This window comes from Cervus canadensis, chromosome 14 (genome assembly GCF_019320065.1).
Source record: "Cervus canadensis isolate Bull #8, Minnesota chromosome 14, ASM1932006v1, whole genome shotgun sequence".
Lineage (NCBI taxonomy): Eukaryota > Metazoa > Chordata > Mammalia > Artiodactyla > Cervidae > Cervus > Cervus canadensis.
Window position 1 is genome coordinate 61,767,223 of NC_057399.1, and position 14,882 is coordinate 61,782,104.

Consider the following 14,882-nt stretch of genomic DNA (forward strand, 5'->3'; position numbering starts at 1 on the left):
TCAGTGTAATACTTCAATATGTACTTTTCTTGGCAATCCATGAGATTTCCTGGAAGTTCCTGCTGCGTATACACTTACTATGTGAACGTAAAACTTGACTCCCCAGTATAAGCATCAACCATTTGCAAATGCCAGCAGGCTTTATAAGCAATTTGTAGTCTATACGGTCATCATCTTTTTCTCGTATTTTTTTCTAATGCTTGGAGCTTGGACCATAGAACTCTTAGAAAGACTATTTTCAAATTCCTTTTGCTTTAAGATCTCTCCATCTTTTGACTAAACATTCCTTCATCTTCCTGGAGTAAATCTGATTTAAAATGTCTAGTCAGCTTACCTGATCACATTTCCTCCAATATGTCAACGCAGCCATAACTTCTTTGAATATTTAACCTTTCCTGAACCCCCAGCACCATTGTACAACCACACATAACAGTGTATACAGTTCCTTTTCCTTTATCAAAGGAAAGAATCCTTGGGGAATAAAGATTTGACAGCTCCAGTTACAAGATAATTGTAATACTTTTAAAAAAAGAGAAAAAGAGATGAGACAGATGGTGTACGCTGGAGACATGTGGAAGTTTGCTTGAAAAAAGCTTCAGAAATTCCATTGACACTGAAAAGAAATTATGCAAATTGTCATTTTTGCACAAAAGCATCATGGAAAACAGGCAAATTATCTTAATCTGTAGTCTTCCACAATCTTGTCTAAGAGAGAGAATATCAAGTGGACTGATACCCTCCTGGTGTCCTATTTTTTAAAAAGCTCTGTAGCCACTCATTTTTCTTATTTATTTTTACCTATTTATTGGGTCCACTCATTTTAAATCACAAGGAAAAGAGATTAAATTGAGTGGAATGGTTAAGAACATCTTCTATTTTGCCATGCTTAGGTCTAAGTCATTAATATAAGGCATTGATACATTGTTTTGATGAGTTATTCAGTACTTTTATCATACATTATGGAATTTACATAGGGGAGTGCTTTATAGTAAATTTGCTAGCTATTTCATCAGATTAATTTATGTGAAATTAAAAGATGACGGAAATTTAATTTTAAATATTATGCTTGTCACTTTAAAGCAAGATTTTCACATTGTACCTTTAAACTTTATATGCTTGTCTGATTTACACATTACCCAAAATTTACAAAAAAAGAAAATAAGAAGCTCTGAGGCCAAAGAAGCTATGAGGACAGGAATTCTAAGAAAGAGTGTGAATGTTGGAGTGAAAATTCTGGCATTGTAGGTTGAGGGGACTGAAGGACAGAAAATTAGTGAGCAATCTGATTTCAATAAAAGGAGGACAATCACATCCTGAATTCAGGCAAGTGTTTGAAGAACAGGTTTGGAGTGTAACACCATCAGCATCTAGTGTGATGATAACTGTGCTTTTAAGAGCATGAATAAACATGTTTATTTGGGAGCAAGAAGGAGCAAAGGTGACCTGTTAGCTGTAGACAAAAGAAAATGTTATGATGGGATCATTTCAGCTCATTTTGAGATCATGGAATATAGGCTTGTGTCTGAGTGTACATATGAATCAGAGAGAGTAAATGAAGAAAGGCCCACATCTTTGACCCAATATTATAATGAAAACAGAAACCTGGGTCTTACATTATGAGTGTCCCATGAGTGTGAGTATGTGTTTAAACTGGCCAATTTAAATGCCATTAGAAAAGTCAACCTTTATATTTAATTTGAACAGAGAAAGAGAAGTCTAAAATTTGATAAACAACAACCTCAAAGATATAAGGCACTCCCCTTATATTTCAACCTCAAGTATATAAGGTTCAGACTGTAAAGAATCTGCCTGCAATACGAGAGACCCAGGTTTGATCCCTGGGTCAGGAAGATCCCCTGGAGAAGAAACTGGCCACCCACTCCAGTATTCTTGCCTGGAGAATTCCATGGACAGAGGAGCCTGGCGGGCTATAGATGGGTTACCAAGAAAGATGATGGAATTTCATTTCCTGAAGATGGTTAGATAAAGTGATGGATAGTCAGGAAGACTGCTTTAGAAGCAAAAAGATCACTTCAAGGTTTAAAGTTTCTAAGTGAAAATGGAGTTTGACAAGAGAAAGTATTTTTCACAGAAAGAAAGACATCCTAGTACATTTTCTTCAGATAAGTTACATTTATGTTTGAACTTGGGTCAGCAGTCTCTCTGACATGCCTACAGTGACGTTTCACAGTATAAGCTGCCAGACCTTCTGAGGCTTAATGTGGATGACCCTGGACCACATCTGGGTCCTGAGTTAACTCAGGGCAGCCATGCGTTTTTCTCTGGGAGAACTAATATTTGGCTCCCTTATTAACTGATATCCTTTGTATAAAAATCTGTGCAGCTTTTATTAAAAGGAGAGGCCAAGCCCTGGACAGTGGGGTGGGTAGGCAGAAAGGAGACCAGAATGAAGGTAGGTTGCAACACGCGGGTCCTTCCTGTTACTGCGGCAAACTGGCACTGGCTGGAGCTCCTGTATGCTTCCTTGGCTTTATTAACCAAAGCCCAGAGGGCCCTTGAGGGCCTAGCTTCCCTGCTCAGCTCTGGGTGACTAGATCGGTCCTTCCTTAACTGCGGGCCTAGTGTCAGTTTGTTATAACTGTGTGATTCCCAAACCCGTGCTGGTCCTGGTAGGAGAGCATCCCTAGGGATGGGCTGGAAGCCTGCATTTTGAAGGAGCTCTGCTGGTGATTCTGGCTGCACTGAAACTCAGGACCCATCCCCGAAGCCTGGGTCAGGATTAGAGGCACTTATAGAGCCCCAGCTACTCCCCAGTCAGGCAGCTCCTCAGATGTCTCAGGGAGGCTGGAGGAAGGTGCCATTCCCCACCCACTCCTCGGCCTCACTCCCCAGCATCCATCCTGATTGAGCTGACGTCCCGGGGAGGGGCCTGTGAATACTCCATCTGCTTGAATTTTTTTGCCAGACAGTGGAGTTTGCAGCATCTTCCCACTCCTGAAACCAAAATAGCCCCTCTGGGTTTGCCTTCTCTGAGCTGCTAAGAGCCCTGTTTCCTGACAAATGTGGTGCCCCAGGACCCCTGTCTTTCTACATGGTAATTCCATCACCCTTAGATGTCCTTTATGCAGTTAGGTTGGAGGACAAATATTTAATTGGGGCTTCCCAGGTGGTGCAGTTGGTAAAGAGTCCACCTGCCAAAGCAGGAGACAGATTCAATTCCTGGGTCGGGAAGATCTGGAGGAAGGCAACCCACTCCATATTCCTGCCTGGAGAATCTCATGGACTGAGAAGCCTGGCAGGCTACAGTCCCTGCAATCACAGAGAGCTGGACATGACTGAGCAACTAAGTAAACTTGCACACATACATTTGTTGCCACTTGCTCAGAATGTCACTACTACATCCAGGGCAGTCTGTGGAGACAAGAGCAGAGGCCGGGAGGCTGACGAGAAGGGCCAGAGGCCAAGACCCATGACGGTTGAAGTAAAGGTGCAAAGAAGGCAAAGGCAAGTAGGTAGAAACTGAAATATATTTGGGGGCGGGTAGCTGGCAGACTTGTTGATGGAGAAGAAACGGGAAAAATCACTATGACCCATGGGTTCCTAGTTTAAACACTGGATACATCATGCTGGTATTTACCAATACCATGACAACTGGAGGAGTAATTAGTTTTTTTTTTTCCTGTAATAAATATTTATTATGAGTCAAAGGTAGTTGCTTTTAGCAAATATATCTCACAAGCTTTTTGTTTAACCACAAAACTTAAAAATCAAATGGGAAATTTCTAGGAAATTGCACAAACATTTGTGGTTGAAAAAGTTATGTAGGTTTTCAATTTGTCATTAAATGTCAATAAACATAGATAAGAACTGTTAACACAGTAATAATAAATATGTCAAGTACAGCTTTGCCTCACCTGGATCATTTCCAAAGTATCTCCTTGGTTATTATATTCTTGTGGAATGACTGAAGTATTAATATGCTGTAACTTTAACTTTCTGAGGTGGTAACTAATGGTGCACAACAACTTGCTTTTTTAATATATTTATGTTGGGAGAATTAGTTTCTGTCTTTACAGTGTTTCCCATCAGACATCACTGAATTTTGATTCATTTCAATTTTAAATAAGTCTGGTCACATGAGGCTTCAATATTTTTATAGTATATAAAGTATATAGCTGATATACAATATTATATGTCACAGGTATACAATATGGTGATTCATAATTTTATAAAGGGCTTCCCTGGTGGCTCAGACAGTAAAGAATCTGCCTGCAATGAGGCAGACCTGAGTTTGAGCCCTGGGTTGGGAAGGTCCCCTAGAGAAAGGAACGGCAACCCACTTCGGTATTCCTGCCTGGAGAATCCCATGGACAGAGGAGCCTTGCAGGCTACAGTCCATGGGGTCACAAGAAGCTGGACACGGCTAAGCAACTAACATTCTATTTATAGCTATTATAAGATTCTGCTATAGTCCCTGTGTTGTACAATATATCCCTATAGTTTATTTCATAGTGAATAGTTTGTACCTCTTAATCTTCTCCACCTATATTGCCTCTTCCCCCTTCTCTTGCCCAACTGATAGCCACTAGTTTGTTCTCTGTATCTGTGAATCTGTTCCTTTTTTTTATGTTATCTTCAGTAGTTTGTGTATATTTTAGATTCTATATATAAGTGATATCACACAGTATTTGTCCTTCTCTGACTTATTTCACCTCCAAGTCCATCCATGTTTTGTGAGTGACAAAATTTCATTCTTTTCATGGCTTTATCCATTCATCTGTCAATGGACACTTATGCTGCTCCATATCTTGGCTATTGTAAACAGTGCAGCTGTGAACACTGGGGTGCGTGTATCTTTTCTAATCAGGGTTTTTCATTTTTTTCCGATAAATACCCGGGAGTGGCATTGCTGGGTCTTGTGGTACTTCTATTTTTAGTGTTTTGAGAAACCTCCACATTGCTTCTCACAGTGGCCACACCATTTTACATTCCCGCTGACGGTGTAGGAGGGTCGGAGGAGGGATTGGTTTTGAAGGAACTTGGTGAGCAGACACACATGTTTCTATATGTGTAAGCATGTGTACCAGAGCTCAACAAAGAGCATGCTGGACGGGGAATGGAAGAGTCTGACTTGTGTCAAAGCATCATCACTGCCAGCAGGAGCTTCTCGGCACCTCATCTTTTCCCGTCTGCAACTGGGGAATGATTATATCTGTCTTCACCACTTCAGAGGGATGCTGAGAAGACGAATGAGATAGTGTTTGGGATAGCACTTTGAAGTCTTGGTTGGATGAGAACTGTATGAATCCAAGCTATCATTATCATGTCAGGGCGTGTTTATTTCTCATGTATCTGCTCAGAGTCACAGGGGCCATGCATATATCACGTGTACATCCTCTCCTTCAGGTTCAGTTCCCAGAAATGGTCAGATGAACATGTTTTTCTTTCCCTAACCCTCGTTTCACCTATATTATTCTCTTGACAGAATTTTACAGTTATTAATGTTGCTGCAGACTTCTTAAAGACCCTCGGAAGAAAGGATTTTGCCCAGTATAACTTTCCAAGGCAATTATAAAGATAATGATGATACCTTACTATAAAAGAGATGTACAAGTTATAAAGAACCAGGGCTCTGCCTCACAGAATGCTCAACAACAGTCTAGGAAAGGTATGATTTTTCCCCCCACCATTTGACAGAGGGACGGTGGCTTAAGAAGTTCAAATAATTGACCTAAAACTTCACTGTACATGTTGGAATAATTCAAACTAATGAAAGAATTGTGTTCTAAAAAACAGAGTGAATGAGCAGAAGGGATATTGAAAGAACTGAGCCATGTCCCAGGTGACACTTTGGGAATTGTGTGAACATCTTTCATCCCTGTATCCCAGACAATCTCCAGGTCTTTCATAATGGGTTGCTGTTTTTCAGTCACTAAGTCCTGTCCACCTCTTTGCGACCCCATGGACTGTAGCCTGCCAGGCTCCTCTGTCCATGGGGTTTCCCAGGCAGGAATACTGGAGTGGGTTGCCATTTCCTCCTCCAGGGGATTTTCCCCACCCATGGATTGAACTGGAGTCTTCTGCACTGACAGGCAGGTTCTTTACCACTGAGCCACCAGGGAAGCCCTTGATAAGGGGTGCAGCTAGGCATTTTCTGGTCTAGAGTTTCAAAAGCTGGACCATTCCACTCAGGGCCTTGTGTGCGTGCATGCATGCATGCTAAGTCACTTCAGTCCTGTCCGACTCTGTGCGACTCCATGGACTGTAGCCCATCAGGCTCCTCTGTCCATGGGATTCTCCAGGCAAGAACACTGGAGTGGGTTGCCATGCCCTCCTCCCAGACCTTGTGTACTGTTCTCTAAATACAAACAAGTAACTAAAATAAGAATAAAATAAAACATAATTGTCCTTTGGTCTCCAGAGTCATTACCTGGTTAAGTGTCAGCTTTCCCTTGTAGGTCACACAGCATGCTCAGGTGTGCCTGAGGTGACCTTCGAGAGACATCCTGGGGACAGCAGGAAGAAACTGGACTTGGAATCCAGACATGAGGTTGAGTCTCAGTCCAAAGTGGCTGGTTGTGGTGAGTGAACCTGTTTGAGTTTTGGTTTTAATAACCATACATGACATATAATATTTACCTACTTACTGACTGTAACTGTCCGATCAGCCTTCCCTTCACCCACCTTGTTGCAGATGCAGAAGTTGATAGACTAAGTAGTCACTTTCAGGGTGACTTGGTGGATTAGTGGTTTAAAACTGGTCTGTTCTGATCATGTCCCCCCTTGTCTTTCTCAACTCAAATGCAGGTATATATTTGTTCACTTCATTTTTTATTAATGCAGATGTTTTTACTGTTCCAAACTTGGTAGTTATTTTTTTCTTATTAAGGTTTACATTTATTTGTCAGATAAATACACATTCTAGGAGCTAAAAATGAAACATTTTCAAATAGTATCTACATTTTACAATTCAGTGTGTTATGAACAACTTGAAATAACTTACTTTGCTTTGAATCAGCAATGCTCAAAACCAAATCATTTCCATAGCTCCCTCATCCTGCTGCTTGATTTTGCCTCTCTGCGCATCTTTCATCACCTTTGACGTTGCTCACTTCTTGTTTTAATCAATAGTTTAAAACTTAAGTATGGGTGATTTACAGTGGTGTGTTAATTCCTGCATACAGCAAAGTGATTCTATTACACACACACAGACATCCTTTTTAAGTTGTCTTTTCCATGGTGGTTTATCGCAGAATACCAAACTCAGTTCCCTCTGCTGTACCGCAGGGCCTTGTTTATCCATCTTCTGTGTGTGTATTCACTCCCTTCTAATGGAGGGCAAGTGGCCTGTCCTTCCTGGCATTCATGCAGTAGACTGTCCGCATATTCAACCATTAGCGCAAAGCTAATGAGACAGCGGGCTTCCCCGGTGGCTCAGATGGTAAAACAACCTGCCTGCGCTGTAGGAGAAGTGGGTGCCATCCATGGCTACCCGCTCCAGTATTCTTGCCTGGAAAATCCTATGGACAGAGGAGCCTGGTGGGCCACAGTCCCCGGGATCACAGAGGCAGACACGACTAAGCGACTAACACACACGCGGAGGGAATGGACAGGGCAGCAGTGAGGACTTGACCACATCTCAAACGCCGAGCAGTGACCGCAGTCAGTGAGAGAGCGGTGACTGCAGGGTCACAGGGTGTCCTTACTCCGGTGGTTCTCATTTGCCTGCAGTGATTTTGCCGTGGCCCCAGCCAGACCTTAAAGGACCATCCACTCCCTTCAGAGGGTTGGGCTGGGTGAAGGGCAGGCAGCGGTTTCTCGCAAAGGAGTATGTGTCCCCACTTCTCCTTATATTCTGAATACCTTTGAGGAAGGGTAGTTGGGAAAAACGTTTGTTGAGTGGACGGTAATGCAAATAAAATGACAATTTTGAGATCAATGACAAAATTTTAACTTATCTTCCCTCTAAACTGAGTATGAGAAACAACCCCCCCACGCCTGTGGACGACGTTTTTTCAAAGGACCTTTCGGCTAACAGGTGTGTGTCTGGCGTTACAGGTGTGTGCGGGGTTGGGGGGAACGAAGGTAGGCAGAGGCCTCGGGGCTGGTTCCGGCCAGGCTGACCCCGGGTCCGGGGCTGGGCTTCCCGCCCGTCCCGCTTTCCGGGTCCTCGCCCGGTCCCAGTGCTCGCGGTAGGGTCTGTGTCCAGGAACCCAGCGGCGCCCGCGCCTCCTCTGCGGCCAGCGCGTCCCCCCCTAGACCTCTCTCCCAGCCTCTGCGGCGGCCGCTCGGGTGCCCTCCCCGGCCCTTCCCGGGACCCGCCCCGGCCCCCGGCCCCCGGCCCCCGGCAGGGCCCGGACGCCGGAGGAGGGCAGGCGGCGCTCCTTGCCCCTCCTCCCTCCGTCCCTGCCCCTCCTCCCTCCGTCCCTGCCCCTTCTCCCTCCGTCCCTGTCCCTCCTCCCTCTCCCTCCTCCTTCCCCGCCCCTCCCCTCCCCTCCCCCCTCCTCCTTCCCGGCCCCGCCCCCATCCCGCGCACCTCCCCTTCCCGCCCAGCCCCGCCCTCCAGGCCCCGCCCATCTCCCGCCTCCTCCGTCCGGCCCCGCCCCTCCTCTCCAGCGCTCCTCCCCCTCCCGCCCGGCCCCGCCCCCTCCCCTCCCCCTCCCCGGGCCAGGCAGGCGGCGGCGGCGGGAGCGCGCGGGCGACGAGCGGAGCCCGGAGCTGCCGGGCGTCCGAGGCGGGCGAGCGGGAGAGCGCGGGGAGTGCGGACAAAGAGGGCGCCGCGCTGAGGTAGGACCCCCCGCCCCGAGCCCCCAGCCCCGAGCCCCCCGGGCCGGGTTGGAGAGGGTCGGCCGGCCGGCCCCGGGCACTGCGGCGACGGGCGCCCGGACGCCCAGCGGGCGGACCTAGCGACGCGGTGCTGCGGGCGCTCCTGAGACCCGAAACTTCCCGAGGGCGCGGGGCTCCTGTCCGGCCAGGCCCGGGGCGGCGGCCAGGCGGCGGGTGGACCCACCCGGCCCGGCCCAGCCTTCCCGGCCGCCGGCCGGGGGCGCGAGGTCTGAGCGGGCGGCCCCCTGCAGCAGCCCCGGGGCGCGTCTACACGGGCGGCTCCCGGCTCTTGGCCCCGGGATGCCTACGCGGGCGGCCCTAGCAGCAGCCCCGGAGCGCGTCTACGCGGGCGGCCCTAGTACCTGGCCCCGGGCGTCGACGAGGGCCGCCCTGGGCACCTGGCCGCGGCGTCTGCAAGGGCGGCCCCCTGCCTCTGGTCGCGGGAGCGTCTACACTGGCGGCGCGGGCACCTGGCCCGGCGTCCACGCGGGCCCGCAGTACCTGCGGCCACCGGAGCGACGGCCAGGCCCCCGCCCGCATCCACACCGTCACCTGGCTCTCCTGGGCACGCCTACACTGAACCAGGGGTCGAGGAGAGTGTGCAGGCTGTTTTCTGAATGCTTTTTCCTGAATGGCCCTATTTTCATATTCTGCTCGCGGTTCCCAGTCCAGCATTCCATTCTCAAATTCTTTGGGTGATAATTTTGCCAGATTTTCTGAATGGGATTAGCACAGGCCGTTCAGAAATCGCTTCCGAGTTTGTCAGCCGCTGCCCTGAAGGGCGGTACGTTTATATCTGAGCTGCTTTCAGGCCCATCTTCGGTGTGTCCTTTAGAATTGTCAGCCTTCATCTCGTTTTCCTTGGGCAAGATTAAACAATTCTATTTTTAAGACCAGCGAAGAAACATATGTATTTAATACTGGGATCATTTGCCACAAGCGAACCACTCAAGGAGTGGTTCCTTAACCACCAAAGTGGCTTGAATGCTGGGGAACTTGGTTGGATTTAAAAGGAATTTCAGGTGGAGGAAACAGGTCATTTGCCACTTTCACCTTCTTAGATAAGTTAAGGACTTAGTTAAGGCCTCAGGTTTCATTTTGAGAGCCAGAGAAATTATGTTTCTATTGCATTTCATAAATCCTGTTTATGGTAAGAATCCCCTGTGGTACTTGATAGCTGTTCCTGCACAGTGAACTAGATGTCTTCACGGATTTATTGTGAACTGCTTTAAAAGCCTATTTTGTTTCCAGTTGTTGACTCTGGAGTTCAGGCACCATGTATTCCAAAGCGAAGCTTGGTTCTCTCAGGAAGCACTTCTGTGTGCTGTTGGGTTCCTGGCTCTTCTTTGTGCCTTTACCCCCCAGTGATGGTGCTCTTTCTCTGTCTTTCCCTCCTCTTCCCTGGGGGCCCCAGAGCAGCGTCTGACATGGATGTTACATGAGCCACTTTGCGAGCTGCACACAAGTATGCGTGTCACTGCTGCGTTTCCCTGGGTGAACTAGAGGAAGATGGATGAGTCGGCCCTGCTGGATCTGCTGGAGTGCCCTGTGTGCCTGGAGCGGCTGGATGCCTCTGCCAAGGTCTTACCTTGCCAGCACACGTTCTGTAAACGCTGTTTGCTGGGCATCGTCGGTTCCCGGAATGAACTCAGATGTCCCGAGTGCCGGACTCTGGTTGGCTCGGGTGTGGAGCAGCTTCCGAGCAACATCCTGCTGGTCAGACTTCTGGACGGCATCAAGCAGCGGCCGTGGAAGCCCGGCCCTGTGGGGGGCAGTGGCACCAACTGCACCAGCGCCTTGAGGGCTCAGAGCAGTGCTGTGGCCACCTGCAGCCCCAAAGATGGCCCGAGCTCACAGGGTGGACCCCAGCCGCGGGCGCAAGCCTGGAGCCCCCCGGTGAGGGTGAGTAGCCTGCGGAGGCAGTGCGGTGGTTGTTCCGAGCATATGTTCGCATGTCTTCTTTATTCTTTGGGTGTTTTCTACATCAACTCATTGCTGAAGGAGCCACATCATTGGAGCAGATAGGAAATTATGTGTCAGGAATTGTTTTTTTCTTTTTTGGAATGAGATTGGATATAAATAATAAATGGTTTTGTTTTTAGAATTCTCTCCTGGTTGGTGGGCCTCTATGGCCTTTTAAGATAAATTTTGAGAAACAGTAGGAATTATTCAATGAAATCTAAAACACAGCAGTTTTTTATGCCGAATGTAAAGTGGAAATTTGTTGTGGTTTTACCTTTTTGATGGCATTGGAAGAGTCATAATTATGCATGTATGTATGCATATGTGTTTGCATATTATAAATAGGTGTGTGGGTAGGTCATAAGTGGGAAATTGAGCTTCAATTTTTATGTGGCTTGGAGCCATTCTATGGGTTTTATGAATGCACAGCACAGAATTTTCTGGTTGGAGGAATTTTTAACAAATCATGGCCACAGGTAGCAGAGTTTTGTTGCTGTAGCAACAGATTGTCATTGAGAGCCATGCTAAGACAGCAGAGAATCTAGCTTTATGTTGACTTTTGTAGGGATTGAAACAAAATGTTTCCATAAGAAAGATTTTTCTGGGGTTTTGGGTTTGGGCTGAAATAATTTCAAGTGTAGCTAAGTATCTCGACAGTTACAACAGAAATTTCTAGAAGGTAAGATATTTTGAAGAAATCTGAATTATGTTGCAGGTGACGACATCCTAATGAAACATGCTTTTCTCATTTTTGTAAACCTCAAAAGTAGTTCTGGACATTTAAAGCAAATCTGTTTTTTGTTTTTTTTTTTATCCTGGAAGAAATGATTTTAATGATTGGCCAAATTGAGAAAATGCAGTTTTAAAGAACAGTTACAATCTGGATGAGAATATTTTTGTCACATACTCATAGTAAATACACAGAACTGACTTTTTTATGTAATGTAGGAGTGACCTTTGGGATGTTGTTAAATAGTGTCAACTCACAGGTGTGGCTCCATGGGAGCTGTAACAGACAGACTGCCTTTCTACCATTCCTCTCCTTCCTTCTCAAGCCCGTCTCTTACTAATTGTGTGTTTGCATCACTAGGTGGTAAGTACAGAAAGTGTGTTAATCGCTGGAAAACAGTTTTATCCTCAGGCTGTCAGATTTCTTTTAAGTCACATTTACCATTTTTTTTAAGACAGTGAGAACTTTGTGGTTTGGAGGTTTTCTTTGCATATCTGAAGCCCCCTAGTTATGAAATTGCTTATAGGGTTTTCTTAGATTTTGGTTTTTTTTTTAAAAGGAGTTTACACGATTAGCATTCACGGACTCATGAATATTTCAAGCTCAGAACCTCTGATCAAGTTGGTCGTTTCTGAGACACCTGACCCAGGTCTGCTTCTCTTAACTAGGGACTGGATTTGCTTCTTGGAAGGATTTTGTTTCCTTGTTAATTATGCTGGAGAGTCATAGCTTCTGGCTGTGAATAGAAGCGTCTCATCAGTTGACAGGTTGCCTTACCTGTTGTGAGGAATGTGGTGAATGTTTGATTACTGATAAAAAGAAATTTAAGACAAGGGCTCAGCATTCAACTTGGTGTCCTTTGAATTCTAAGGTTTTGTTTTTTTCTTACATAGAAACTGACAGCGTGATGCTGGAATGTTCATTTATTTGAGCTGTTAATCTCCCAAAATTAACCAACACTCTTCTTAGATATGTTATTTTGAGGTTTTGATGACGTCAGTATTATTATTCTGACTGATTATGGTTTTCCTAACTTACTTTGTGTTTCTTCTTTAGCATAAGAAAAATTACTCGCCAAGAAGCTCAACTGAGCTTGAGCCTTATAACTCGGATAAGGTAGTTGAGGCCATTAAAAATAGAAGGTGATGTCTGCTACTTGGCGGGGGAGGAGGGGACATGGCACTGAGAGTGGAGGACAAAATAACAAACAAACGAAGTTGTTCGGTAATGTGGGTGGCTGCAGATGCTGCAGTTCTTATATAAAGAACTTTTCCTCCACCTAGTCTAAAATAATTTCTCACTGGCAGTTACTGGTACCTTTTACTTTGAAATATTCAAAATAACCGGGTATACGGAAACAGCACCAGCACCTAAAAGATAAATACATTTCAGAAAATGTTCCTTTATTTCTTATTTCTCTTAAAAAATTTATTTAAACAAAGTGATTCAGTTATACATACCTTCTTTTCCTAATCTTTTCCATGATGGTTTATCCCAGCTTCTTGACTATATTTCCCTGCTCTTCAGTAGGACCTAGTGTTTATCCATCCTGTATAGACTAGTTTGCATCTGCTAACCCCAAACTAGGAAATGCTGCTTTTAAAAGTGAGAGCCTTGGAGTTGTCCACCAGCCCCTGGGGTGTCCCCTGAGGTGAGAGAATCCCAGATCCTTAGCTGTTCCGACACCAGCCAGGGGATGTGAGAGCCTAGACCCACCGTGGCGGAAGCTGGTGCTGATAGCACCTGTTACGCTGTTTGGTTATTGGTTATGATCCTGTGAAGAACTGGCTCATTGGAAAAGACCCTGGTGCTGGGAAAGATTGAGGGCGGGAAGAGAAGGGGGCAACAGAGGATGAGACGGTTGGATGGCATCACTGACTTGATGGACATGGGTTTGAGCAGACTCCAGGAGATGGTGAAGGAAGTCTTCAGGGAAGCCTGGCTTGCTGCGGTCCACGGAGTTGCAAAAAGTCGAACGAGACTGAGGGACTGAACAAGAGCAAATCTGCTCCTCGTTCCGTGAGATCGTGGCCATGTGGCTTTCGCATGCTAGTGTCTCAGGGAGACTGGCTGTTATCAGCAGATACGAACATTTCTGACATATGACACACATCCTGTTCCTGGAATTTTAGTGTTTAGTGCCTCATGTGTGTGCGTGCTGTCGCTTCAGTTGTGTCCAACTCTTTGCGACCTGCCAGGCTCCTTTGTCCATGGAATTCTCCAGGCAAGAATACTGGAGTAGGTTGCTGTGCCCTCCTCCAGGAGGTCTTCCTGACCAGGGATTGAACCCAAGTCTCCTGTTTCTCCTGCATTGGCAGGCAGGTTCTTTACCCACTGTGCCACCTGGGAAGCCCTTCTTGCCACATTTTGTTGTCATTCAGTCACTGAGTTGTGTCCAGCTCTTTGTGACCTGATGGACTGCAGCACACCAGGCTTCCCTGTCCTTCACTGTCTCCCGGAGTTTGCTCAAACTCATTCCATTGAGTCGGTGATGCTCTCTAATCCAACCACCTCATCCGTTGTTGCCCCTTCTCCTCCTGCCTTCAGTCTTTCCCAGCATCATGATCTTTTCCAGTGAGTTGGCTCTTCACCTCAGGTGGCCAAGTATTGGAGCTTCAGTTCAGCATTTGTCCTTCCAATGAATATCCAGGGCTGATTTCCTTTAGGATTGACTGGTTGGATCTCCCTGCAGTCCAAGGAACTCTCAAGAGTCTTCTCCAACACTGTAGCTCAAAAGCATCAATTCTTTGGCATTCAGCTTTTCTTTATGGTCCAACTCTCACATCCATACATGACTATTGGAAAAATCATAGTTTTGGCTAGATGGACCTTTGTCTCATATGAACGATCAAATGGAAAAGTGTTGGGTCGATGTCACCACAGGGAGCTGGCAGCTCTTTACTTCATGCAAAGAATTCCTTTGATCCAAGAGCCAAAGGTGACCAGGGAAATGAGGTGCAGGGCGGGGGTGACTGTAGATAACTGTTTCCATGGACTGAAAAATACCTACTGAAGATGGGTTTTGCATATATAAGTATATGCACGGTTAGACATGGACAGCGTGTTTGAGTGGTTCCTGTAGAGTTATGACTAATGGAATAGATTTCTGCTTTCCGACTGTGGCCCCGCTGGTTCCATAGCTGACACCTGTGCCTGTGTCCGTCTGTCTAGGTGTTGTTACATAACAGCTTCACACTGCTGCTCCCTCAACGTGAGCATATTCAGCAACATTGATCACACGACCCCTGGTTGGCACTAATTTGTATTTCATGTAGTCTTTCCTTTATCTGGCAAATATTGATCAAGCACTTAACTAGGTGCCAAGCACTGCCCTAGCTGCTGAATAGATAGAACTGGGCAAACCAGATGCAGATTCTGCTTAGGAACTTGCGTGTCAATCTGG

The 14,882-nt window shown here is 46.3% G+C and overlaps 1 protein-coding gene across 4 annotated transcripts in view; it reads left to right on the forward strand.

Annotated features, from left to right (window-relative positions):
* Positions 1 to 8,619: 8,619 nt before the first annotated feature.
* SH3RF1 (SH3 domain containing ring finger 1) overlaps positions 8,620 to 14,882 on the forward strand; it is a 154,364-nt gene continuing 148,101 nt past the window's right edge. For 2 of the 4 annotated variants that reach the window (XM_043486426.1, XM_043486427.1), the window contains exons 1-2: positions 8,648 to 8,748; positions 10,202 to 10,689. In XM_043486426.1, coding sequence (XP_043342361.1) covers positions 10,297 to 10,689 — 393 coding nt within the window. In that variant the 5' untranslated portion in view covers positions 8,648 to 8,748; positions 10,202 to 10,296. Of the gene's footprint in view, positions 8,749 to 10,201; positions 10,690 to 14,882 lie in introns of all 4 variants that reach the window. The other 2 variants (XM_043486424.1, XM_043486425.1) reach the window with 2 other exon arrangements.